At 45.0% G+C, this 26,543-nt stretch overlaps 1 protein-coding gene across 11 annotated transcripts in view; it reads right to left on the bottom strand.

The window, feature by feature from the left end:
- LOC106741986 (disks large 1 tumor suppressor protein) overlaps positions 1 to 26,543 on the bottom strand; it is a 541,974-nt gene that overhangs the window by 272,593 nt on the left and 242,838 nt on the right. For all 11 annotated transcript variants that reach the window (XM_014614501.1, XM_014614504.1, XM_014614497.1 and 8 more), the window contains one exon: positions 5,481 to 5,617. In XM_014614501.1, coding sequence (XP_014469987.1) covers positions 5,481 to 5,617 — 137 coding nt within the window. The remainder of the gene's footprint in view (positions 1 to 5,480; positions 5,618 to 26,543) is intronic.

The raw sequence follows: 26,543 nt of genomic DNA, 5'->3' as shown, positions 1-26,543 counted from the left end.
CGTTCGGCAAGGAAGAACCGGGGCGGACACCGTGGAAGGATATTCGCGACGTGCAGCGGTGGCGGCGGCGGTGGTGGTTGTGGTGCAGAATTTTCCATTACACCAAGTGCAGCAGACCCTTATCATAGTGGTGCATATTCCACCGACAGTGGCGCAGGCTGCCGCCTTCCGCGAAGTAATGGAAAACAAACAGGGGAAATATCGTCCGTTTACAATGCGGCGATATTCCCTGCCTGGCACGCTCCTTAAAGCCGGATTTGCGGATATTCGCGGGGCGTGGCAATAAGTGCTGTGAGGGTAACGTTATCGAGAGAAACTTTTGTACCCGCGTCGATATGCGATACTGATTAGAATGCAATGCACATTCAAAGTACGATTTTTTAATTCGCGCACACACATGCGTCTAATACTCATAACTGCGAAACTATTGCAGAGATGACGGATATTCATGAAGAAATCTCCTGTGTCATTTACACCACAGGAACCCCATGGATTCCCCCCTGTCACATTGGAAACTTGCCTGAATGTTCTCCATTTCTCACGGACGGTGCATAAAGTTACGACTATAATTAGAATTATGAGGTGTGAATGCGTTATTTCAGATAGCACTGGCTGGTCGCGTCTATGCGCGAATTTAAACTCGTAAAAGCCGCGGTGAGCGAGCGCGACAGTTCAGCAATGTGTATCGAAGTTTTGACAGCGGCCGAATGGCAAAACGGCCGCTATAACGAAGAACAGCGGCGTTGTTTCGCGACGGTAATGGCCCGCGTTTAATGCACCATTAGAAGTTGTTAACTGTTGTTCCGAGGCCGCGCGCGTTTCGACGGCGCGCGACGCATCGCTCGACATTCCGCCGATTTATCGTTTGTCTAGAGAAAGGGTAATTAAACGCCCCTGGATTGGGCGAATTTCGGTGATCGTCCGCAGAATTTATTTTTTGTGATTCAGTGCACGCGCATGAACTTTGTCGATTACGGAAATCTTCCGGACAAATTTCATTGGTCTTCAACAAACGATTTAATAATACGTATCTTGATAATAATGTCTCGAGTCGAAATTCTGTCAAAGTCTACTTAAAATTGAGAAGCTTAACAAGATTTTGTCGTCAATTTTCGAATTCCTCTGTAATCGTCAAGGCACAGAAATTTAAGCGTCGACGACAGGCATTCTTAAGGAACAATTATTTCAGTTTCCGATAAGAAATATTGCAACGTGTACTCGTCATCAATCTCATTATCAATTATCGAGCGTCTTTGATATACGCGGTAATTGCGAATCGAATGAAATAATTTTCGACCGTGTTTGGAAATTGTTTTAAATCATCCTCTGGGTGATATTAGCCGGTTATAGAATTTAATTATCGGCAATGATGATAGTGTGTGTGTGTGTGTGTGTGTGTTCGGTTATAAGCAATAAAATATAAAATTATCAAATATTCAATAAAGCCGCGACACGCGTTATCGCATCCCATTCAGCTACTACTTCAAAATTGAAGAATATCGCGTTGGTTTTCCGCGCAATAATTGTTTCAGTTAAAACCCGATCAAATCTACGTTCAATCAATTTGAAAAAAAAATGCCATATCGTCGCGTCCGCGCATGCACATCGAGAGACAAAGACGTGCATTTATTTTTTTTATTTTAATATTACGTAATCTACCATTCAAACAAGCAAACAAAAACAATTACGGTCATAAAAATAATTCAACATAAAATCTGCGGAAACAGTTATGTATAAGTTATAACATTCAAGAGAAATTATAACGGCAGAGGAAAAACGCGAGGCTGTCCCGTAAATACTATAAATAAAAATGCGTAATTATTCGTTTTAATTGATACAACTATATGTCGAGAACTTCCTCTAAGTATAATCTCCAGAAGATTCTATCTGGCGGTCTTTAGTAACAAGAAAATTTATTAGTAATTTTATCAGCAGCCTGGATAATTAAGACATTATGCAGAAAAAAATTTGGTTGAATTTACCGGATAGTGAATGAAACAAACACGTTTTAGCTAAAGGAAACAGAATTTCTGGTTATAAAAACCAAATTTAGATTATAAGAATCAGAAATTTCGTTTCCTTCAATCAAAACGCGTTTGATTCGTTCACTGTCTGCTTAATTCAACGAAACGTTTATTCCACGTGTCATCTCAACTTTCCAGGTTAAGATGGTACTGTCATCTTAGTTGACTGTTCAGTGACTAGTGCAGACTGTTCATAAAGAACTTTTGTTAATAATTTTGTAATAAAGAAAGACCATATCAGCTGAAACTTGGCCAGAGGCTACCTAGGTGGTTGTTTTCCATAACATATGTCAAAGCCATCGTGTCCGTTAAAACAGATAATTACCTAAAAATGGCAATAAATTGAGTGGTAAATACGCAACTAAACCCTTTTTTTTATCTTGTCGAATCGTTTTTTCGCATTCGCAAGCGTATATGTATATTCGACGAAAAGGTGGGTCGCAACCGAGCGCTATCGCGGCGAAGTCCGTTCGAAAATTACATACGCAACGGTGATTACATGAAAAGTGCTTTATCGCAGTTGAATTCAACATAATTGAGGCGAATTTACTGCTCCGTTTTGCTCGAGCCGAACGGGCTGTCGATTTGTTCTATGATAAAGTACTGCGTAATTAGCGTTTTATTACAAAGCAGTTTCTCTGCCGCCACGAATTAAATTTAATGCGTCAACTTTGATGCGTGTCGGCAGTCGGCGTCGGGACTGCGATAAAGCGATATCGATTCGCCGCCAGAATCGCGCGTCGTGCGCCACGATTCTCAGCAAATATAATCCATTCATTTTAGAAATTACGCACCGGTCTCAAGTCACGTGATTAATTTCCAGCGCGAGTTAGCGAGGATCGGAGCGATCGAGTACGGTCAAATATACGGAACTCGACAATCTCGATCTTCCATCGCGCAGAAATGCCGCGCGTGACGGGCTAATCCAATCGAAGCTCCGATATATGCAATAACGTTTACTTGATCGTACGGGCATATATTAGTACGCATGTATATATGTAGCGTAAGTACATACTGCACGCGCGTGTCGACACTCAGCCGATCACGTAGCTTATTATATACACGAGAGAGAGAGAGAGAGAGAGAGAGAAAGAGGCTGATATTTCGCTTCGCTACGAAACATTGTTATCTGCAGTATAATCCTTCCTTGTCGTTACGTACACTCATACTTTCACAACAAGCAAACATCGATGTAAGTTTAAATTTCTCGCCCGTAAACAGACTTGCAGAAAGAACCTCTTCTGCTGTACTTACAAGATCGAAAAGAGGGTAACGTGAAAATCTGCGTTCGAGTCGCGTACCAAGATACATTTGATCGACAAATGAAACTTCGACTTTAACTTCATATTAAGATCGTATCTCTTTAATTCCCTTCACAGGGACAGATTAACGTCATTATGTGAGCCCTCGAGCCCTCTCGCGCTCCTTAGTAATTACCGCATTACGGGCAAACACGGGTTCTCATTAGAATTTTCGTCGCGTCCTTCCCACTTTTAAGCGTGCGCCGTAAAAATGTCTGATAAGCTTCTCTTGGGAGGTCGGAAGATTCGAGAGGGTCGCGCGACGCCATGAGGGGTGCACGTTCGTATTCTATTAATTTCAATCACATGCGAATAAAAGAAAGCAGACCTATGCACAGTGTCGTGCGAATCCACCGGTCGCAGCCAGCCTCTACCGGAGTCCGTGTTTCCTATGCGCATCCGAGAAGCATTGTGCCGCCGGGGCGTTTAACGTCGCTTTATATGGCGTCGAGCGAGATACGCGCTGCTCGTTTACCCCCCCCCCCCCCCCCCTCCTTCCCCCGGCGGTAGCAAGAATTTCACGGGACGCTTTTCACACACGCGGATATCTGTCCGCGCGATGAAATGAACGCGCGGAATGTGCTATATAAACGTCGCGTCGCGTCGCGCTCAAAGGAAACTGAAACTCCACGCGGAGCGACGGCAATAAAAGTACCGAGGAACTTCTCCGTCGTTCTCACTGTCGCGCGGCTCCACCAATTTGCTTTATCAGTTTCCTTCGCGTGAGATACACGATCGACTCGATCATTCATTTGCCGTACACCTAATTATACGTACGAGCTGTCGTGCTCAATTGCTGCCCGGGTGCAGGGCTCCATTGAAATGCGCGTCCCTTTGAGCGAAGATCGCCGCCGCACTCCGCAAAATAGCGACGTTAAGGGGTCATTCAACAATTACGTCACGTGAAATTTCAGTATTTCTTTACTCCCTTTCCCCTCCCCTCCCCCCTTCGTCACATTCTGTCACAAAGTATCTGGATATATATTCTCTCTTCTTATTTGTAAGGTATTATATTTATATTGCGTGACACGTGGATTACCTCCATCCGCCTCCATATTACGTTATTAAATATCTTTGGATTCAACACGAAAATAAGCACCGTCTACCGAGGACTTAACGTGACGTGGCTTTTACTCTTCTCCCCCCTCCCCTACCATTACAGCTATCACGAAATAGAACCCTCCTCCCCCCTCGTGGTGCGACATAATTGTTTAATGACCTCTTAATGTCATAGCGTGACTTTCCGACAGAGGCGACAATTTTCTTTTTTCCTTTTTTATTGCATAGATATTTTTCAGTTACGGTTCGCTGCCTTCGAACGGCGGCAACGTCAAAACGTTATATCTGAAATTCGGCGTTTTTATTTTTCCAGGCAGCGCCTCGATTGTGCCGATTTCAATAGATATGCCCGTAAAACAGTGGCAACAATGGCTCTTCGGTATGACTGTAACTATTTCCCGAAAACAACGGACGGGGGCAGGGGGGAGGGGGGTGTGCGTCGTTATCTCGTCGCCGAAGTATTCTCATCAGTCGCGAGTATTTTCATCGTCATGAAATTACACTAACGATCGGGTTAACCCGAAAGTGGGCGTACGTGAACCGGGATGGCAACGAAATGTACGGTGAAATCGTCGTGCCGTGCTGAGCGTCGATCGTTCGCCGCTACGACATCGCCGGCATGACATCGTCCTGATGCTACGATCGATCGATTGCGGAGTCGCGGGACAGGAGCGGGAAGGGGTAACGCGGTCCGCAATTAGCAATTAAAATCGGCGAGCTCGCCGATTGATTGGACCCGCATGATACCCCGCGGGCCAATCGACTAGCCGATCATAATTACCGGCGCTAATTGCGCGATAGGCATGGCCGCGCGACGTGTGATTAGTGTTCTATTTTTCCATCGCGCGCTTTCACGCTGCGATCGCGTTCGCTGGAACAACGAAGCGCGCGTGCGCGCGAATTCGTTGAGATGTCATCGTCTCGCGGAAATCGTGGAATCCAATCGTTACCGTCCGCGGTTTGAGGAATATCGCGCGACTCCCAGACGTGATTCCGCGATTCAGCCCGCGTATTCGTCGCGAGTTTCGGGCCGATCTCGAGTTTTAGCACATAGTGCACATCGCGCGAAAACGGAGGAAAAGGAGACGGCACTCACGTCGTTCTGGGCGAAGGTCGGCGTGATCGGTCCATCGCTGGCTTCCCATTTGTCCGCGATGCGAATCGTCTCCGCCGTCTTCTGCTGCACCGACTTGGACTCGTCGAGCAGCGTCAGCTCGTAAAACTCCTGGATATCTGCAACAGAAAGAGGGAAAAGATGTGTTACTATATATGCGCCGGCATGCTCGTGCATCCGCGGATGAAATCTCCGGCGACTTGGCCGATTTTTCCGGGGGATTTCGTTCCACCGGGGTTCGGCTTTTCGCCGCGTGCAAACGTCGTGATAAATCGACACTCCTCGATTGGACTCGATTTGCGAGCCACCCCGGTACACACCGGGCACATCGAGGAACGTCAGAGGAATATAACCGGGGAAACAATCCGCTCGAATATCATATTGTACGGCGGATAATAGAGCCCGCGCTTCGATTGGGCTCCCCGCTGCAACGATACGGCGACACGCCGTTAACCACCGTTGCGCAAGCCGATTCCGCGGTAATAGTGTAATCGTCGTCATAAAAACGCCATTGGAACGAGGCACGCAGTCGGTCGTTGGTCGGACGAGAGCGAGTCTTCGATCGCAGCTTTCGCATACTCGCCGACGATTTTCACGATCACCGGGACGTGATGGTGAAGCGGCGCGATAAGACGGCCACATAATTTTCAATGTAGCTCTCCGAGGGAGCGTTCCGCGCTCCTCGATCGCGCGTAACTCGAGTAGACCCTTGAGCGTCGCGACGCTGCGCCGGAATATATATCACCGACGCCGGGTACGCGTCGGGAGCAGGTCGAAGGAGCCCGTAACTCCTTGGCAGCGCGCTCGCCCGGCACGACGTTGCGAATGGGTCGGGCTGGCTCGTGACAACGCGAGCTTCCGGAGCGACCGTCTGAAATTTTCCAAAAGTCCGTCCTCACCGCAGGTTCATACGCCGCGTTCTCTCAGGACACGAGCGGTGAAAACTCACCCGAAAGCGCGAAGGAACGTGAGAAACACCGCAGGCAGCTACGGCTGGAATCGTCTTTTCTTAATCGTCGTATGCACGTGAGTCTCGTACGCACACGATGCTTGTTACGTGTTTATCGCGCGAGTTGCCCCGGAAGTACGACGGCGATGAAGTAATTTGTGAGAATGTCGCTTGAAAAAACGGCGAAACACAGCTCGCGTTCACACGGGAATCCGCGTTCGGCGGACAGATGCGGGGAGAATAAAACACGCGGCGAAGTCACGTATCGTTGCGGCTGAAGTTTATATTTTGTTCTACAACGCGTGAAAAGAAGACGGTGAATAAATGATTTCTTCGTGTGCCGATAAGGAAATAGATGATGTAACGTAGACGAAGGGAGCATTCACATTAGATGTCTGACTGGAGATTCTTGATTACAGTTAACCTAACTAACCCATTTAGAAAACAACAACGATGCGAAAAGCATCGGACAGCATTTCAACATTGACGTGAAATAACAGGTATCCATATAACTAACAGGCCGGTTTTCTGTAATTCCACGGATGCGAAACCATTCTGCTAACTGAAGCAGGAATTTTCGCGAATATACTTGTACAACGCGAGAGATTTGTCGAGTCGAAATTTCGGTTCTACGAACTTCGTAAGTTCCGTCGAACTTGCACGATCAATAGAGAGACTCTACGGGTAAAACAGTATCATTATCATTATTCAGACCTTTGGATCAATGTCCTCCGTCCGCGCTTCCCGATACATCATCCTGGCTCCTGGCTGTTCCTCCGTGGCACTGACATTCGTGTAAACACGACTCGATCGAGAAAGAACGCGTTGGTATTAAATAACGCGACGTCGACGAGAGAGACCGATTCGATATTTCAAGAGCCGACGAAATATTCTACTCACGGCGAGAATAACGATTATGGGCACACGCGTAATCTATGGCACGAATATGTCGTTCGCCGGCTCGATCGAAAACATTCGGACATACGCACGATGCACAGTGAAAAACCGGTCCGTCTCAAAGATTCGGAATGTCCTTGTAGTACCGATTGTTATAATCTCTCGGTCGCTCAGCGAACTACGTAGACTTGACAACGACGAGCGATGGAACTTTCGCCTGCTGTGTTTACTTCCACGTCGCGTTCTCCGTGAACCGAGTGAGTCGCGTGACGTCACAACGAGCGAGCGGCGCTCCCCTACGGAGACATCGGAAACGAACCGTTAGTTACGATTCCCGTCGGGTGCTTGACAGATTTCGTCGCTCTTGAAATATTCATTCCCGCTCTTTCGTCGGCATCGCGTTCATTAATACGCGTTTTTCCAATTGAATCGCATCTGACGCAAGTGACGATATCTGTGTTACGACGGAGCAGATAGAAGCCAGAGACGACGCAAAGCTGAAACGAAAAGCAAAGATGGAGAACACAAATTGCCGGGGTGCGGGGGTTGGAGCGTGAAATGCCGGGACAAAGGACGCTGAGGCACTATGGCCGGCGATACATTATATATTTCCAGGTGAGTCACAAATCGCTTATTATACAGATTTCCGACTTCAATAGACATTTGATGAACTTGTCGGATATAAGGAAAATTTGATGTCCGAATTGAAATTAAAGCTGACATTCATAGTTATCCTTAGAAATCAACAAAAAACGCAGCAGCGCTGTGACGTCAATAATTTAGTTTAATCTTTGATTACTCATCAACTTGTAGCTATACTCATTTTATGCGAGAAATATTAAACAGTTGAATAACGAGCTGTGAACACGAACCTCGAATTAATTATACTGATATTTCAGGTTTCCGCGGTGTAGAGAAACGTTTAATTTGACTTCCAAGTTAGCTGTATCCTTCATGGATTTATTCATGAAGCGTCGAGAATAAATCTATGAAGGAAGCGGCAATAACTCGGAAGCCAGCGTAAGCAATTAATTATGTCCTCAATCGATAATCGTAAATAATTTACAACTGTGTACCGGCTTCTTTTATCGTATTATCGAATACGAAACTGTCGTTTTTGATTTTATGGTTTATTCCTTTTCACCACTTTTGAATCTCCATATTCTATCGATATTTCCAACTTCACTCACAAAGATAATTATAAAAGGATTGATATAAAAAGAAGTTATTCCTTTATTTATAAATAATCATATTACTTATCATATTAATTATCTCTTATATCCATTATTACCTCACATATTCTGTCTGCAATTAAGTTATTTAATTCATATTATTTACTGAAATTACAAATAAAGATCAAATACAGATAAAATATTGAGATAATCGAATATCAAATAATTGTGAAGTAGATTTTTCTTTAAGATTCAATATGAACAGAAACGACAATAAATATTAATAATATCAAGGTAAGATAGTAACTTGTACAATATTATTTCTAGAGATGCTGCATTGACTCTCCAAGTTCGATGGAATTTGCAGGATTAATGTAGAACCAAAATTTTAACTTGGGTCGACTCTTTGACGTGAGGCGACTGACTGACTTTCAACCATCTAAAGCACGACGATCCACGTCTATAAATATGAACATAGTTTGGTTTACAAATTTATATATATATGTCCTACATTATATAATGTATTCTAACTATTACAAACACATGCCACTCTGATATATAGAGTATCCTAGAATGAATAAGTTTCACGAGCACGTAGAACGGATGAAGATTAACAAAAAGTCCTGTACCATTTTGTAAATAACATGCAAAATTTCGAGTTATTAATTATTAAAGATGGCCATGTACAGGGGCTTGATTAATGACTCAATAATAATTAATAACTCAAAAATTTGCGTATTATTTGCAAAATAGTAAAAGATTTTTCGTTCAGAGAAGCCTAATCTATAAGTTTATGACAGCCGTTGTACTTAGCGGCAGGTTCAAGGTTCAATATACTGATGTTTGTCGCTAGATACAACAGATGTGATATACTTGTAGATTAGGCCACTCTGAACGAAAAAATTTTTTTACAAATACTATTTTGCAAATAACACGCAAATTTTTGAGTTATTAGTTAAACAAGCCCTTGGTCATGGCCAATAATTAATAATTCGAAATTTTGCATGTTGTTTACAAAATGGTAGGGAAATTTTTTGGTTCACAATTCATTCTATATGCTCATGAAATTTGTCCATTGAGTTCTGGAACATCCTGTATGTACAGCCTCGTTAAAGTAATAATATAATATCAAATAGATTACTATATGAAAATACTACCGACCACACTGATCTTCTCTACTATCGCGGACAACTCGAGAACAGGAAACTATACGGTCTTTTATTTTTTACCGTCGTATTCACCACTGAAAATATATTCTCGGAAAACATTCCCGTATCGTTCCCGACGCCAAAGTTATTGGAATCCCCCCATTAGTAGCATCGGTTCTGAATACCTTCGAAGAAAAACCGATATTTTCCGACCGCGCTCGCCGTAGGGGCGTAAATCGCGGTCGGAGGAATGTTGATATATCGCGAACTTTTGCAACTTAATTGCTTTAGCGCGGTACAGATAACGGAAACTCGGCGTAAATTTACACAGAACCGTCCAATCTTCCTGCCGGCCGGGAGCGGTTTTCGTTTTAACATTTTCTACGTTCGTGGGGTTTAATTTTTGTCCCGCGAACCGCATAATACCTTCGTGTTAAAGTAATTTACCGGCGTAACTCGTAATTTTCTGCGCTCTTATTGTTGCGAACGTTACTCTTTATTTCTTCCTCGGGTGAGCGAGTGTCTTGCGCCGAGCTGTTAATGAATTGAAATTACGGTTAGTGCTTTGAGGCATCAGCCCCGAGAGCATCACGTATTAATTGCTCCCGCGTGAGCAATTCCTAAAGGTAATTCCCAAGTTACATCATTACACCACCTGTGTGTTTCGTGCAATACCAGACTCCCTGTAATTACGCTCGTTAGTCGGTCAAGCGGGCTAAGTTTGCCGTCCTTCCTGCCAAGATAATGCGGCTGCTTCCAACTCTCGGAAAAACGATATCTTTTCTCCCACGCCTTACACAGCGATTAAAGTAGTCTATTATCGGCATTTACACGCAGTGATCTGTAACGATATCGCGCGACTCCCCAAGGCAGCTTTGTTATTCTTTTTACTTTACTTACTTTAACAATGCACTCAAACACGGTAAAGCGAAATATTTTCTTTGATATTATCCGACAAGGTTCAAAAAATTCAAATCACGCGTTGCCGCTCGCGTTGGGATGAAATCGTATTAATGTTTGTTCACAAGGTCCATAATCGCTAAAATTACCCCGCGCGAATGCCGACGAAGAATTGCAAGAATTGCCATCTATTTTCTTTCAACGTGCAATCTCGCGGCGAAGAAATGAATTCGTTTCGCGGCACTTTTCCGCTACCTCATTTCCATGTCCCAACGATGATTTTAAAAGCACGCACGAGACCACCCGGTCCATCATCGGTCGTCGGCGTCTCGAAAGGATTTTTTCCCTTTTACCTCGAGAGGTGCGCGTGAATGCACGGGAAATTCCTAGATAAAAAATTGTAGAGGGAAATATTTTATCCGGTAGTCAGGCGGAAATTTAAGGGTTTCCCTCTTGTAAATTCGCTCGAACTTATATGTCTCATCCTCTCCTCCTCCTACATCCTGATATCGTCGTGGCACCAAAAATAATTTGCCGCGCGCACGCGAGAAAATTTTAAAATATCGTAGGAGTCGCGGTGTAACCTCATATATTTACCGGCATCGTTGCCTCGGTGCACGTTCTCTCAGTCGTACGTTTTTCTCGTCAAGCTATCGGCAGCGGAAAAAGGGAGGGGGAGGATGCGAATCCTTGATTCCGTGTTGCTTTGCACATGCGACACCGAACACTTCACGTGTTGCGAATATTTACGGCGTCAGCGCCGGGCATGTTATTACATTATAAATTTTCAAAAGGCGTCCTGATTTCACCGCGATAAAAATGCACATCAATCCCATTCGGGCTCTCCCTCCCCCCCTCACACACACACACACACATACACACTCACTCACTTTTTTCTCTCACCCACTCACTCACTCTCGCGGTCTCCCTTTTTACTATTCTGCACGCTGACGCGTCCTGTTTAAATATCACCGGTGCATTTCTCACGTGGAATGCAAGAAATATCGGAGACTTATTTCAACCCCCTACTTCCTCCGCCCGTTCCCTCTCGCGCTTCGCGTGAGACGTTGACGTCGGTATGTGAAACGCGCGCGGAATTCTTTTCGATGACGGACACCCTGTGTATAGGCGGCGCCGGTGAATGCCGGGCGCCGTGACGAAACTTATCTGACGTTTCGCCTCTCGCGAGAAAAGGATTCAAACGTTACTGCGAGCGAGCGAGCTGCCCGTCCGCGCGTAAGAGGATTTATGTCTTAATCTCGAAATACAAAACGCACGTGATAAGATAGAAATGCAAAGCCGCGTCGATTTTTCAACTCGCAACTATTTTTTAAGAAAATGATAGTGTCATAGAGATATATGTAAAGACGGGGCCGCACTGAGTTGTGCATTTCATCTATACATATAGTTTATATAGAATTTCAAGAACAAGAAAACTGATACAATATTAAGTGAAAAATTATCAGCCATCAATTGCAATCATTGCTCTTAGCTGCTGTTTCGACAAATCGTTTTCGTAATTAAGTGATATGTAGAAAATCGTTGCTTTATTTATATTACAATTTTGACATATCACGCTGTCATGATCAGGACGAAGTCCTTTCGCATTATGTCGCATATATATCACGTATTCGCGATTTGATTGCGCGGCAATCACATGTTCCCATAGTACCCTCCCTTTATAATTGGCCCAATGTAACCGATGCGATCGCGGCTTGCCTCTTACTAGGCCAATGGTTTGGGATTGCAATTAGAGACGCGGACATATCGATAATCGATGTACGACATTGATGGGCACGGAATAATAATTAGATTATTGGTACTTAAATCCAATTCGTGATGTACACAACGACGGCACCGCCGCGTCAATATCACAATTGGGCCATGTTGATATCCCACTGTTGTCAAATACATCTAGATGTAATGTATTTTACATATATATATGTGTGTATATATTCGATAACTACACTGAGAAAAAAATTTTTTCATATCAAACAAATATATTTTTGTGACATGAATTTTTTAATTAAAATAAATCTTTGCATCTTCTAAAATTGTAAAAAATCATTTTTTTAGTTTAAATAAAATTTGTTTGAATCCATTATAGTTTTTCTCAGTGTACACACACGCGCACACACATACATCGTGTGTTTGCGCGTGTCGTAATTACAGTCACCGATATTTTTCGTCGACGGCCAGCCGGGGAGACGAACGAAGGAAGAGAAGGCAGCAAAATGGGGAGAGAAAAAAAAGAAAGACGCAATTAACACAATTTAATACATAACGGCGATAAAACGTGCGATTTAGAATTTCTCGAGATTTTTTCCAGACGCCATCGATAAGCACCGACGGGTGATCTTTTTCCTTTACCACAATTTATTTCACGTGTATTCTCCCCTATTTCTCTTACTGTGGTTGCTTACCGCAAAGTGCGTGCGATAAAAAAAGTTGCAACTGTGCGCAACCCAAAGAAAATATCGCTAGTCTGGGTTTTCGTTAATTTTCCGCTGTTTCACCTACCTCCCTCCAGCCTCCCCTAACCCCTTTTTACCGGAGAGTGTTAGTTACACTCTTATTTCTCATCCTTTCGTAGAATTACGAACGCAGTGCTTTATTACGTATTACGTCGGTGTATTAAAAAATTTGTGTCTCCTAGCGGATAGCGTAACGCGAAAAAGGCACAAAATAAAAGGAAGAAAAAAGAACGAGATTAAATTTACATGGCGTCGGTTGACGTTGAGCTCTTTTTTTTTTAATGTGCTTTGGCAGCTGGCATTTTTGAATACTAATGCGGCTTACGGCCGACGAACGTATTTCATTTGGTTTATCAGATAAACGTAAAACGTAACGACATGTCAAACCTCGCTGTTGGGCAAGCACGGAATTTCCGTCACGATACATTCGCAAAATGAGACAGCGCCGTTAACGTACGCATAAATAGTCATACATATTAATTTGATTCTTTCCATGCGTAATTTCTTTATTTACAAAATAATGCGATGACGGAGAGGAACAATGAGCTACGTAAACTAATCAGTTGGGTAAATTATAAGATCGGTATTTTTTAATATAAAACACTATTCTCTCGAACTATTTTTTCGGGGGATTTTTCGAAATGGCCAACAGTTTGAAAAAGAGAAGAAGGTAACTTCGTCTTTCGCAAAAACGCTCCGATTAAATCCGATTTAATGGCGAATTCGCGAATCGCGCAGTATCAGCGAAATGAAAGCGAAAGAATTAAATACACACGGAACAGTATAAATCCACAAACGCGTTGAAAGGTTAAACAGCCAAGCGGAAAATACGACAGAACCAACATTTTTCCTCCGTTCCTCTCTTATCTATCGTTCTTCTCCGATCGCGGTCAAAATCAAGCAGCCATGCATAGCTCGTTTCTCTACTCGACGGGCATTGTCCTCATTTCCGTCATTCGCCCCCCAAGCCGGAGGGCCGTCGCCTGTGCAAACGTTTACACGAGGAATAATTTTTAATTTCCCGCAGTTTCCGGCCCCATAAAAGGGCTGTTACGAGCCGCGAGACTATCTCGATTTTACCGCCTTGTCATCCTCGCCCTCCTCATTCTCACTCTCTTTCTCTGCTTCTCTTCCTCTTAAACCGCGGGCAGAAGTGGGAAAGTTCGTTGCAGGAGGAATGGAAGTTATTTACAGAAATGGCGTATCTCGTACGGGCAGGTTCCACGGTTGATGTTAACGAGCTCCAGTTTATCGTCGGCTTCGTCGGCATCGTCGTCGTTGCCGTTGTCGTCGTCGTCGTCTTCGTTCTCTCCTCTTCATCTCCCCCGTCGTCCTCTTCGCAGTGCGCAACACATAGACCGGCAAAGTTCCGCCGGTGTGGAAATTACGTGTCGCGGGGGCTAAACTTCCGTCTTCGGGAAGTACGAGGGGGGAGCGTTAACGCGTCGGCGCCACGTGTAGGCGACGCCGAGCGTCGCGCCACGCCGCGCCGCTCCGGGCGTGCGAAATGGCTCGTGATGTTCGCACGTGCATATTCACCGCGAGCGAACGTACGGCGCCGCGGATTTATCGTCGCTAACGTTTCGCAAATCCAGCGTTTCGAATGCCTAACTTTTTCGCCCGATTGTAAACTTCGCAGACTTGGGGATAGTTCAACGCGAATCGCGGAAATGAGTTGTTTACCAGGCTCGCAACGACAGTTAATATTCACTTACTGTGTGCTCGTTCACTAAATTATGAACCATATTAAAAATAGTTATACCAATACAAGCGCAATGAAATTAAATAATCGTGCAATTTCAGTCGTGGGAGTATGTAATTAATATAATAATACGGTTTTTCCACAGTCGTTACACGGATACTGAATTGAATCCCCTTCCTTTGACATTACATGACAAACACATTATAAATGTTAGAACACTTTGAAGACAAATAAGTCGCTTCATATGAAAGTCCAACAAAAAAATGCACGACGAGAGCGAGGAAAAAGGAATAATTTTCGAGTTGCCGAACAAAGTGCGCTCGCCCCGTCACATCTTCTATCTTCTACAAATGAGTTACACGCGATGTCTCCTCCGCGAAGCGAGAATCCCTTTAGTTTTCGCCAAAACCGCAACGAATTTCACGAAGTAGAAGTGAAGTAAGAGATCGTGACGAGCGAGGAAGTGCGACAGACGAAATTATTCCCCGGTTGCCCGCTCATCGAACGTTTCCGTCTCGCTTCCAGTATCCTTAACCGCGCGTCCTTTCGTAATTACCGATCCTGCCGACTCGGCGGGAACGATGCTTGATTTCGTGCCAAAGGCGTAACGCACTCGCATCCATGGATCGTTCAGATTGCCGCTGAGTTCTTCTGGATTCTCGCTTGTAATCGCTTGTAATCGTATTTCAGTATGCAGTTAATACCATGTCTCGAGATGTTGGTATTCTTCGAGAAACGAGAGATGAAAAAGTGTCATACAGCACATCAGCGCCGGCCGATATGAATTATTACTTTTTGCTTTCGACAGACGCTGATTAAGTGTACTGCGACTTTTGCATTCGGAATTATTTACGCCGCGATATTGACAGCATATAGACTACGTTTGCACGACACGTGAATCAGGTTTAGTTAGAACTGTAGTTATAATTCATGTAAAACGAATAACAACAGCCATGCAGACTTTGGGGAATATTATAAGAACATCATAAGAGGATTCCAATGAATTGTTTATACAGAAAGAAGAAACAACGAACAAGCGACGCGCGTGTAAAATATCGCGCAAACCAGAGATGCCACAAATCGGCCTCAGGCGCATGAGGGGAAGACGCACACAAAGCACGTGCCATGCACGTGTCATGTACATGTCACTGTGAGTGAGTCGTATCGCGGGAAACTCGGCCGAGAGAGAGAAAGTAGAAGGCAGGTAGACATATGTCTGTCTCCTTCTACTAGCCGATAGCGCCCGACCTGGTCACGTACACGGCACGCGCTTTGTGTGCGTCTTTTCCCCACGTGCCTGAGGCCGATTTGTGGCATCTTTGATGCAAACAGTACATTACAACGGTAACATCGGCAGCTATGAAGTAGCATTTATTCCTCCACCAGTAAAATGTATCGTTTTGCATGTCATGTTACTCGCGTGTCCATTCTTTGTAATTTCCTGTTTTCTTAAAACTATTCATTAAAATGCCGTTACTATGTCCTCACAATGTCCTTCAAAGTCGTCTGCATGGCTGCTGCTATTTATTTTACGTAACGAAGTGTATCCACGGTCGTAATTAAACCTAATTAGCGTTGGTGCAACTATGCCGTAGCTGTCAACGTGAGAAATATCAACATACCATCAAAGAAGCAGAATAAGATATCCAGCGGAAGTGACAGCGTATCGACGATCAAGCACTTCTGGCAGCCGTGTTCCTTCGCCAAAAAGATCGCTAAGATCGCGGAATGACTGTGCTGCGGTCTATCCTTTCTCGAAGCGGTAGAGCATAATATGGCGCAGGTGAATATGATTTTCGACACACATTTCTATTAAGTAAATATAGAAGAATGGAAATTTATGAAAAAAGTAAACAAACGCCAATATTCATAAGTAATAAATACGCAAAAAATAAACGGCGGATAATTATGCATCAACCCAATATGTCGGTCGAGCGAAAACATCCCGCCAGTCTTAATCCGGAATTTTTCCGTGCGATCGCTAACCGGATAAATCATTCGATCTATCCGCCGTTAACGCGGTTTCGCGTCACGCCCTGAGTTTTAGATAGGATGAAGTCGTGCGAAAGGATAGCGGTGATTCGCGCAGTGTCGGATATCGTGTGAAATGTTCACCGTAAAGCCACGCGTCGAGCGCGACTAAATCACCCCTGCGGTGCGGTCGGATAGAACGAAAATTCTATTGCGCGCGCGCGCGCTAAATCGCTTACAGCAATCGGCAGGCGTTTATTTTCACAGTTCGCCAAAGTTATTTGCTCGCCGCATTGTTCCGATGAATTGCAAAATAGCTCGCGAAATGAGCCGGTAAACGCGACGATTAAGCAAATTAAATACACGGGCTGGCTTGAATAGATTCAAAATTCCGCGACTCGGGCAACGCGCGCCAATAGTCTGCGTGTTTTAATGATGGAATTATACTTCCCCCCGCCAAATTACAATATATTTAGCGATTCAACTTCGTGTGAGCTCTACATAATTTACGTAAAATAGATCTCGAAGGACGGAGAGTCAGTTCTAAATGTATCGTCGTTCGACGGCCGCGGATAATTTACATATTATTTTCCAGTGCGCGGTTTCGACTTGCTTCCCCCGATCGAGCGGGCGAGAGAGAATCTGGAGCTTCGCCGGCGTACACATCCGTACAACACGCACACGCGCGTACCACACACAAGCGCAATATTATGCACAATGATCTCACGCGAATTTGCCGCCAAGCACGGGAGGTACGTAACGAGCTCGCTCGTTGATTAGATTTGTGATTAGTTACGATGTTATACACGCTGAGACACTAAATAACATAGGTAACCACGAACGTTTCTTGCGTTAACGCGCTGGTAGCTGCTCTCTAACCGCATAAACGAGAATTATAACAGCGCAAGATACGAAAATAACGATGAAACGATCCAGATATTCGACGGATCGAAGTTTATCACACATCCCTCGATACAGGGAAACAGGTGTTCGGATTAACAGAGTTTCATCGTTTCTCATGTTTTATAATAATTAAAAGCACGCTCTCGCGCGCACGTTCGTGCGTGCGCATGTGACGTGTTTCGATAGATTATCGTTGCCACCTAGTCTTCCGTTATTTTCTACGTGTGCGACCACGTTGTAATCTCCATGAAGCGAAGCGGTTGCCATGATGTGACCTGAATATTACCAATCGACCGGAGGGCATCGTTTGAGTCGTTGTATCTGCGCACGGTTAATGGCTTTGCTGTACAGTCAAATTTTGCTAAAAGGTAGCGATATAAGCACCACAACCCAAATAGACGAAGGCCCTGTGCTCTAAGGGAATATTGCAGCTTTAATGCCGCGCGGCCGTGCTTGTCGATATATTCAAGCAACATTACCGGAGAATACGCCGCCTGCCATAAATATTCGCGTTAAGGGAAGCGCACGGGAAACGAATTTATAATTGACGGAATCGACGGCGATTTTTCCCGCCTCGGTCAGATGGTACGGTAATCATGAGAGCCGTGCGACGATCACGATCAATAGATTCGGTAATCGTTCCGTGACGATACGCGGAAACGTCCCTCAAATGGCTGATAATTCCACGTAGACGCTTATTCTTGTCTCGAGTTGAAAAATGCAAGATTCCCAAACGGGAACATTTCATCACGTTCCGGACAAGCAGTCGCGGGCATTGCAGAATTACGTTTCACTCGCGGTTGATTTATTTTCCCTTTATCTTTTTTACCTTTTTCTTTAATTATACAAAGGCTTTTATGGAAATTGTCGGCCGGTTCATTGGATCGGCGAAACGACTCTACTCGAACTTGTTGAGGGTGGCACCAATACCAATTCCGTTTAAGATGCGGATCACGTTTATCGGATTATGCGGGCGGGAGGGTGCACGGAAAACAAAGAGAAAGAGGAGTGTACGGGTGGAAGGGGGGGGGGGGCGAACGGACAGCGCGTGGAAAAAGGTGGGTCGGGGAGACACCTGAATACCGTCGACATTTCTACAGGCACGTTTTACAACCGGCGATTTAATTACGTACGCCGGCGCTTCGTTAGCACACGACCGCTCGACTTGCAAAAATCGGACATAAAGTCGCCGTTGTTGGGCGTGATTGCGTTAACGGCGTCTCTGACGCCCGAGATGGAACCGATAAAAATAGTAACGCTTACGGCCGCGCGGAGAAACGTTTGTTTGTCCCTCTGCGTTTCGTAGATACAACTGCGCTGTCGCGAGCGCAACGTGATAATATCGCAATTTGAATTTTTAGTTTACGCATTTCAGTTAGGCTGCCCTCTCTTTCTCTTTCTTTCCCTCTTTCTCTCCCTCTCTCTGGCTCCCCCACTCCCTCTCTCTCGATTGATCTAGATGCTATTTCTAGGTGGTTATGCATGAGATGCATGACTAAGCAAATAAACGAATGACCGGTGAAATTGACAGCGATTCAATTGTATAAATAGTTGACGAACGATGAGATGATCCAGCTTTGCTGCATCTTCTGTAACATTCAAATATGTGCCGCTTATGTTAATATATAACGCGCGCTATCACAGTTGCTTTTACTCTTGGATGAATAACGACTGCTTTCAACTCTCATTTATTACACACTGACACGTAAACAGAACGGTATTAATTAGTATGCAACGCATGCCCGTGTTTACTTTGGTTCGGACGCGCCGTGTTTCGCTTACATTATGCAACTTGACCCGGCGATGCTCCCGCCAGAAACTTCGGCGAGAAACTGCGCGACAAAAGTGCAAACGTAGAAGTGAACTCGGATCAATGCATATTCGATTTTTTTTTTTTACGGCACGTGTCATTTCCTACGAAATGAACATGTTTAGAAGCACGCGATGTTTGCTGTTACATCGAAACAGTTTTCACGATACGGGATGTCACGCTATCGAAATACGTCGCTATCGGATAGAAAATGATTTTTTGCGAGAAAATAAATAAAACGCAAGGAAGAAAATCATACGAGGTGTCGTTCACGAGGAAATCGTACCGATGTATACAGTTGCCATATCGGTAGACCGATAATACAAACGACGAAAGAAAATATCACAAATATAAAGAAGCAATCTTTGATCGCATGTCAATATGTACATAAATACGAACGAGAAAGAGGAAGAGAAAACAATACGGAAAGGAAAGAGAAATCTTTGATCTATTTTTCCACGAAGAATCACTATGTACTTGATAGGGCCGCATTTTGCGGGACATTCCATATGTCTCTACCTTGATGATGTTAACTCAGTAATTCTCGAAATTTATAATTTTATGATTGCGAATTTCAGGCGGGAAATCATTGTTACATTATTTTTCGGTAATTATCGCAAGATTTATCTCGCGCGATAGGCAAGGGGCGCCGTCGGCGCGTTAATTTTCGTCTTCATTTCCCTTCGGTCTCTCGAACGAGAATACATCGAATATTTGCTGCTAGAGACGGTTTTGTATAATCTTCCACGGCTGTACAGGGCACGATAACACGGGGACTAATTCATTTTTAATCCCTGTTTGTCCCGTGCGACGGACGCGACACGCGCGCGTTGTTTATTTCTGACTTTCACCGAGTTCCCTAAATCCCCACCGAGATTACTGCATTCTGCACGTTCGCGAATAATTAATTAATCGCGCTAATCTCCATGGGAAAAACAAGAGGCGTGATTTTTCGCGACGATGAAAGGTCGGGCGCGCTCGACGTAAGATTGCGGACGAGGATTTCCCGACGTCGCGCGAGACACGATTTGTGACACCACCACATGGATTACGCGCGATTTCCTGCAAACACATACATACGCACACACATTCGCGACATTACGTCGTCATTTCGTTCGCGGAATTCGTCAGTTATATTGCCGACCTTCAATAAGCTCACGGCAGGCTTTCTTGAATGTGCGAGATTGATGCACGTCAACGGAATTATGCAACGGTTAATCTCCGACGTGCTCGCGGGCGCTTTTTCGTTCAAGGGCTCTTCCGAAAATGATCAAGTCCCTCGGCCGATGGGAGTACATCGGATAAGATAAATGGCGCACGTCGTGCGGCGGTAGTGTCTGAAGGCCGTTGCGCGAGCAATTTATCAAACCTTTCATATATTTATTATCGGACCGGCTACGGCATCGGTCGGCAGGCAGCGGACTGACGCTGATAATCGGTTTAAGCTAACGCCGCGAAGATGAATCTGCTATCGTCGGCCGTGGACACAGTTTCTAATTACTCGGCGGGAATTACGCCTGGCAAGATGCGATATTAATGTTTTATCGAATTTTTCCTCAATTATCCCGTGAATCCGCGCCGGCTCGCTCGGGTGCGCCGCCGTCCGCGTCGCCCTTGCCGTTGATACATTTTTCATCGCACGAAATTCGCGGCGGAGTTTGTCCGCCGGAGCGTCCTTCGTTTCCTCGACTCCGGGGGTAGATTACAAGGGACGCGGTAACGTTATTTCGAGGCTACCGTGTTGCACAATGTCGCGGCGGGATTGACGATTAATGTTCGACAAGCGAGCTGCCTGTCGGGATTGACGAAGTAATTTAGCGCGCGATCGAACGACGCCGATGGATCTTGGGATCTCCGGGATGCGGGAAATTCATAAATCAAGTGCGGAGCGTACGTGACGCGCGCAGGCTGAAGTGTGCCTCGAGGAGTCTGTCAGGACGAAGAAAACTGCTCGCAAGCCGAGAACAGTTCCGGCAACACGTGCCGAGGCTCCGGGGGAGACAATAATGATATTCACGGAATTAACCAGCCCCTCCTCCGCTTTTCGCGAACGTTTCAGCGCGATCGCTCGAAAAGCTGCGGAGGAATCTCGCGACGCGGAGGGATGCCGTCCGACCGACCTCGCGCTCTTAGAGGGAGGGAGAGAAGAAGAGGTTGACGCAATTATGCGGCGGTTCTCTCGAAGGACCGTCGCGTGAGTCGAGATCTCGCAGGAGTCATAACGTATAATAATAGGTACTTAATCGCGAGAAAATCGAGTTTCCTACGTGACATCGCGAGAGCGGAGGCCCCGGTGTGCTCGAGACGGCGTCGGGCGCGCTATTGTTGCCCTGCGCGCGCTACGCCAACACCGCCGGCAGCGCCGGTATTGTGCAAGAAATTTCATTGTACGACCGCGCCGGGTTTTCCTCGGGAGGGAGAGAGAGAAAGAGAATCGTATCGCGCTACTTCTTCCATTGTCTATGAGCATTGTTGCCGAAGCGTAAGTAGAGTGAACACGATTCCCGCATCTATCGCGCTGTTGATTCTCGCGCGATACGCGTTTTTCGCTCGGCGGCGTCTCCCCGCGCGATTTATATGTGCGTTAGCGAAAGTTCCAATCGGTCTCGGCGAGGGGTGCTTCGTTCCGCAGTGAATGGAGTAAATAATTGTCGATAACAAAAAGGGTGGGAGGAGATGCGAGGAAATGCCGATTATATCGCGGCGAAACTGACGGGGATCCATCGCCGCCGAATTGATTGATGCGCCGTCCTCCTCCTTTCCCCTGACTCTCATCCTCCGTCGTGCATCGTCCTCGGAGCCGGACGATGGACGTGTTACGAGGGATGCGAGTTAGCGATCACGCGCCGATCGGGGGTGGCCGATGGATGCATTATTGCGTTTAAGGGAATGCCAGAAACGCATCGTGGGTCGTGGCCGGGCGTAGACGGGCGATCCTGACGGGAACATTAGTGGAATTGCTCGACTCCGTTTCTTCGGTTCCTGCGAGCCGGAGCTCACGGATGCTCCATTCGTAGCTTTCGTCGTTGATTGCGATTCGCGATCCAGTCATTCTCGCAGCGCTGCATCGTCTTGTATCGTAGGAACGGTTCTCAGGTGTGCGATACAATGCCGGTTGTCTCGACAAGGGCCTTGTATGAAACGCCGCGGATTCGCGTCGCTCCTTACGAGACGGAGAGAGAGAGACTGCTCTTTTACGGTAATTAATAATTCCCAGTCGCGACACGGAATACGTGTCCTCGTTCCTGCACGAGTCCCGTTTGCGCAATGCGTTAGTCCTGTGCGCGTGTGAAATGGAATATTTCTCTCATGTCTCCCTCCGGCGTGCGCCTTCGTATTCGCGTCTTTCGTCGATAATTACGATTTGCGCCGAAACCACGTCCGTCCCGTCGCGTTATCTTCTTGTTGGCACCAGCGAGCTCGGCAGTACCGTTAATAACCGCAGCCGAGTCGAAGCTTCACGAAACGCGGGCATGAATCTCGACTTGTGCGCAGCCCGTCGATACCTTCGAAGTAGAACTATCAACGCAATTTTTAGGTATCGGGCTGAAACGCAACGCGACTTCAACAGAGAACGCTTCCCCCCTCATCCCGCTTAAGTGAAGGAGTTCCTCCATCGCGACATAATTCGCTCTACTGCCGAGGCTTTACCGTAACAATGCTTGTAGCGTATAATCCTTTTACATTCGGCCAATCAGCATTTTCGCATTCAACAGCTGCAGGCAAGTAGTCGTAAAGCCACACGGCGTTCTCGTACAAAGCGCATCTCATACACGTGCACCGAGCGTGGTATCGCTCGGAATCGCGACGAATGATTATTGCACTAACTGCTATACCTGTGACCTTCGCCTCAAAATGACGGCATCTTCATTAACGCTAATTATCCATTCGGTCCGTAACGCCGCTTGCGCGTATGGGTAACATCGCACGGAATTCGCAGACGCCAAAAGGCAAATCCGCTCGTTACGTACCCAAATTAATATGACACGCCGTAATTGTTACACGGGTATGCATAATTAATCGCGTTCTATATCTCGGCATGCGCGTTCCGGTCAGTCAATGCGAAATTCAGGCGCGCACACGGCACACGGTATTATTCTCTTTCTTACGATACGGTATCAAATACGTAGATATATTTGTATATATTTTTTTTATTTATAATTTTACGTATATATTTATATTTGCAACTTCCTCTTTTCTTCTTCGATAATTCGTTGAGGAGAGGAGAATCGCAAAAAAAATCCACGATATCGCGAGTGAAAGTAAACAAACTTAGCGCGTCGTTTTTACTTAAGTTCGCTATTCTTGAGTAAAGTCGTGAAATAACTGCGAAAAACCTTGCCGATGTCTGAGAAGAAAATTGCGACGAGGGAGGCCGCGCTTTACGATGGCCCGCATAGCGCGTGAGAGTCCTTAGGGTTCGCGCGATGTTCGACAAGAAGGAGAGAGTTTGTTCGCGAAAGCGAGCACAACGTCGAACAAGCGCCGCTAATTGCTTTGTAGGGAGAGAGTTAATTGGCGCAGTTAGTTTCGTAAGGGGGCGAAACTCAGAAGTGAATGTGGCTCGCAGTAGTGTGCGATGTAGCGAAATACAGAACGCCTCATCCTTTCTACTCTCGTTCTTCAAGGGACGCGGATTTTTTCGCCTATTCCTTCAGTCGAGTATTTCTTAGCGAGAATTTTATTGTGCGATCGCTAGCCTCTTTCGCTAATTTCTATCCTGCGATATTAAATACTTCGGTGATTGAAATTCAAATTCGACTTTTGTTTGTGCGAGACTCAGATTTGGAGAGAATTAAAAAAGACTGCTCCTTACTCGGTCTAAAATAGATTGAAGAATTTTGTCCGCCTTTAAGAGCAACGCAGATCTTTTAGTGGCATTAGATATATTAATATTGTCGATATTAATATTTATTGTAGGACGATAATATGTTTGAAAGCGTGTTAATGTGCGTTCGGAATATTCTTCGATCTGCGTTTGTGGAGAATCTTAAAATACCAAGCTTCTTCTTTATTCCCAATTAATATATGATTTCTCGATTATCTTAACTCCAAAAAATTATTACATTAGATTTACACTTTTTTTGCATTCCTAAACAGTGTTAAATATTTCGGGTTAAAAACAGTTCACTGAAATTGTGTGTTAGCTTAACATGAGAAATATATTTAAAAAATACAGATATAATATTTAATTTACATACGCACCTTGTCAAAGCATGTAAACTTTTTAATATATTTGTGTACTATTTTAACACATTCCCCACATTAAACTAATACAAAATTTCAGTAGACTGTTTTTAATACAAAATGTTTTATTGTGTATAAAACGTAACTCCCAAATGCTCTTCAAACACAATTATAATTTTAAAGTTATTGACGATCGGACAATTTTGTCAAGAAATAATTCCTGATTGATCAGGTAGAAACTTTCGACTTGAAAGTTAAAAATCAGCGCGATAGGTACGGAATAACCTATAGAGAGAAGATTCGATTATTTTTTGCGGAATATGAGAAGTATGGTAACTATCTGGAAGATCCGATATCTACGATAACGAGTTATCGTGCCGTGCTCGCTGCCGTGTCGGAATTCGTGATATTTTAACAAAACGTGAGATTAATTAGACGGCAAGCTGTATGCTATTTATCCGTGTATAACACTTTGCGTAATTAAATGCGCATATAAGATTTAATTAAATTTCTGAGAAGTAGCAACGAAGTTTTTCCGAAGCAATTAAGAAACCTCTTAGTAACGCAAAGTAACAATAATAGCTGCGCGAACCGACATTTGTTCAATTAAAGGATCGCGTTCCGACATCCCACCTCTTCATGTTCGCTTCAGGAAAAAAACCCTCCGTTTAAAAATCCGTTTCCGGCGAACTCGCGTAAGATGAATCGTCAAGGATTTTTCGCCAAAAGTTTTACCAAGCCGAGTTTTATGAATCGTCTAAACGAAGTAGCCGGAAGTTCTCGGACGCGAAATTATAACTTTCGTGACAAAATCCTCCGCACGGACAATCGATCAGGGTTGGCTTGCGAATTGCTTCTCTCGAGGGGGACTTTTCTTCTTTGATCATATTCCTCACGTTTCATCCTAACGGCAATGAATAACTGTCGTTGCGTGCCTGATGTCTTTGGAAAGTTCATGATTTAGACGTGTCGCAGCTATCAATCACGAAAAAGGGACGAGCTATCATCACGAATTCGCACGTGAACTATCGGTGAAAAATGCTATTCTCTAAAGATATATAAATAACATCCGAATAATCTATTCTCTCGTAAATACACGGAGATAGATCGCGATGTTTCGCGCGCTATATCCAGGCAGGCCGAAGAAATTACAAGCCGCTTTTTTGCTTACCGCAGCATATCAGACACGCAATTAAAACTTCGCGGTGCATTTACAAGCCGCGAAAAATACTTTGCCAACAGTTGCTCAAAACCATACCGGTTGAAATATGCTCGCCTTTACCTTGCTTATAATACGCGAGGAACTTTGGACGCTTCGTCGGTGTATGTACACACAGGTGCACCGTTGGAAATTAAAACCGAGACAAACGTTTGAAATCGGCACAGCCTTTGTCCTTTGGCTCGGAAAGTGCTGAAACTGCTTTTCTAGTCTTCCTAGCCCGGTACTCCGCTTCTATTTGACGAGTAACTCGGACGTCGCAAATTGCGCGAAAACTATTTCGTGTTAACGGACGGTCGGTAAGAAGTTGACATCGATGAAGCGTATCAGTCATTCTCAATTCGATTATGCTCGTTAGCTGACGTTCCCACGTCGTCCGTGTTATATGGTACTAATTGATTTCAATTGAATCTACCACGAAAAGGCTTAAACAGCACGAAATTCATTTCCACGTTGGGTCTTAATGAGTAGAGAGGAGTGTATCATTACGGAGACGCGAATTTCCTTTTGCTATATCACGTCACGTACGCGGGACGCGCGTTGACGGGCTTCAGGGATGGAATTTTTTAATTATGCTCATTAGTAAAGCATAGCGAGGCGGACACGAGGCGGACCCTGGTTCTAACTACCTTTATTCTCGCGAAACGACGTCACGCAGCCTTCGAAATTACGGTGGAGCCGTTCCTGTTCGTCATAATCGCTTCGTTACGGCG

Source organism: Dinoponera quadriceps, unplaced genomic scaffold (assembly GCF_001313825.1).
Source record: "Dinoponera quadriceps isolate SergipeBrazil2010 unplaced genomic scaffold, ASM131382v1 scaffold696, whole genome shotgun sequence".
Lineage (NCBI taxonomy): Eukaryota > Metazoa > Arthropoda > Insecta > Hymenoptera > Formicidae > Dinoponera > Dinoponera quadriceps.
The sequence above is the reverse complement of the archived record's forward strand: the minus strand, read 5'-3'. Positions and strand labels throughout refer to the sequence as shown.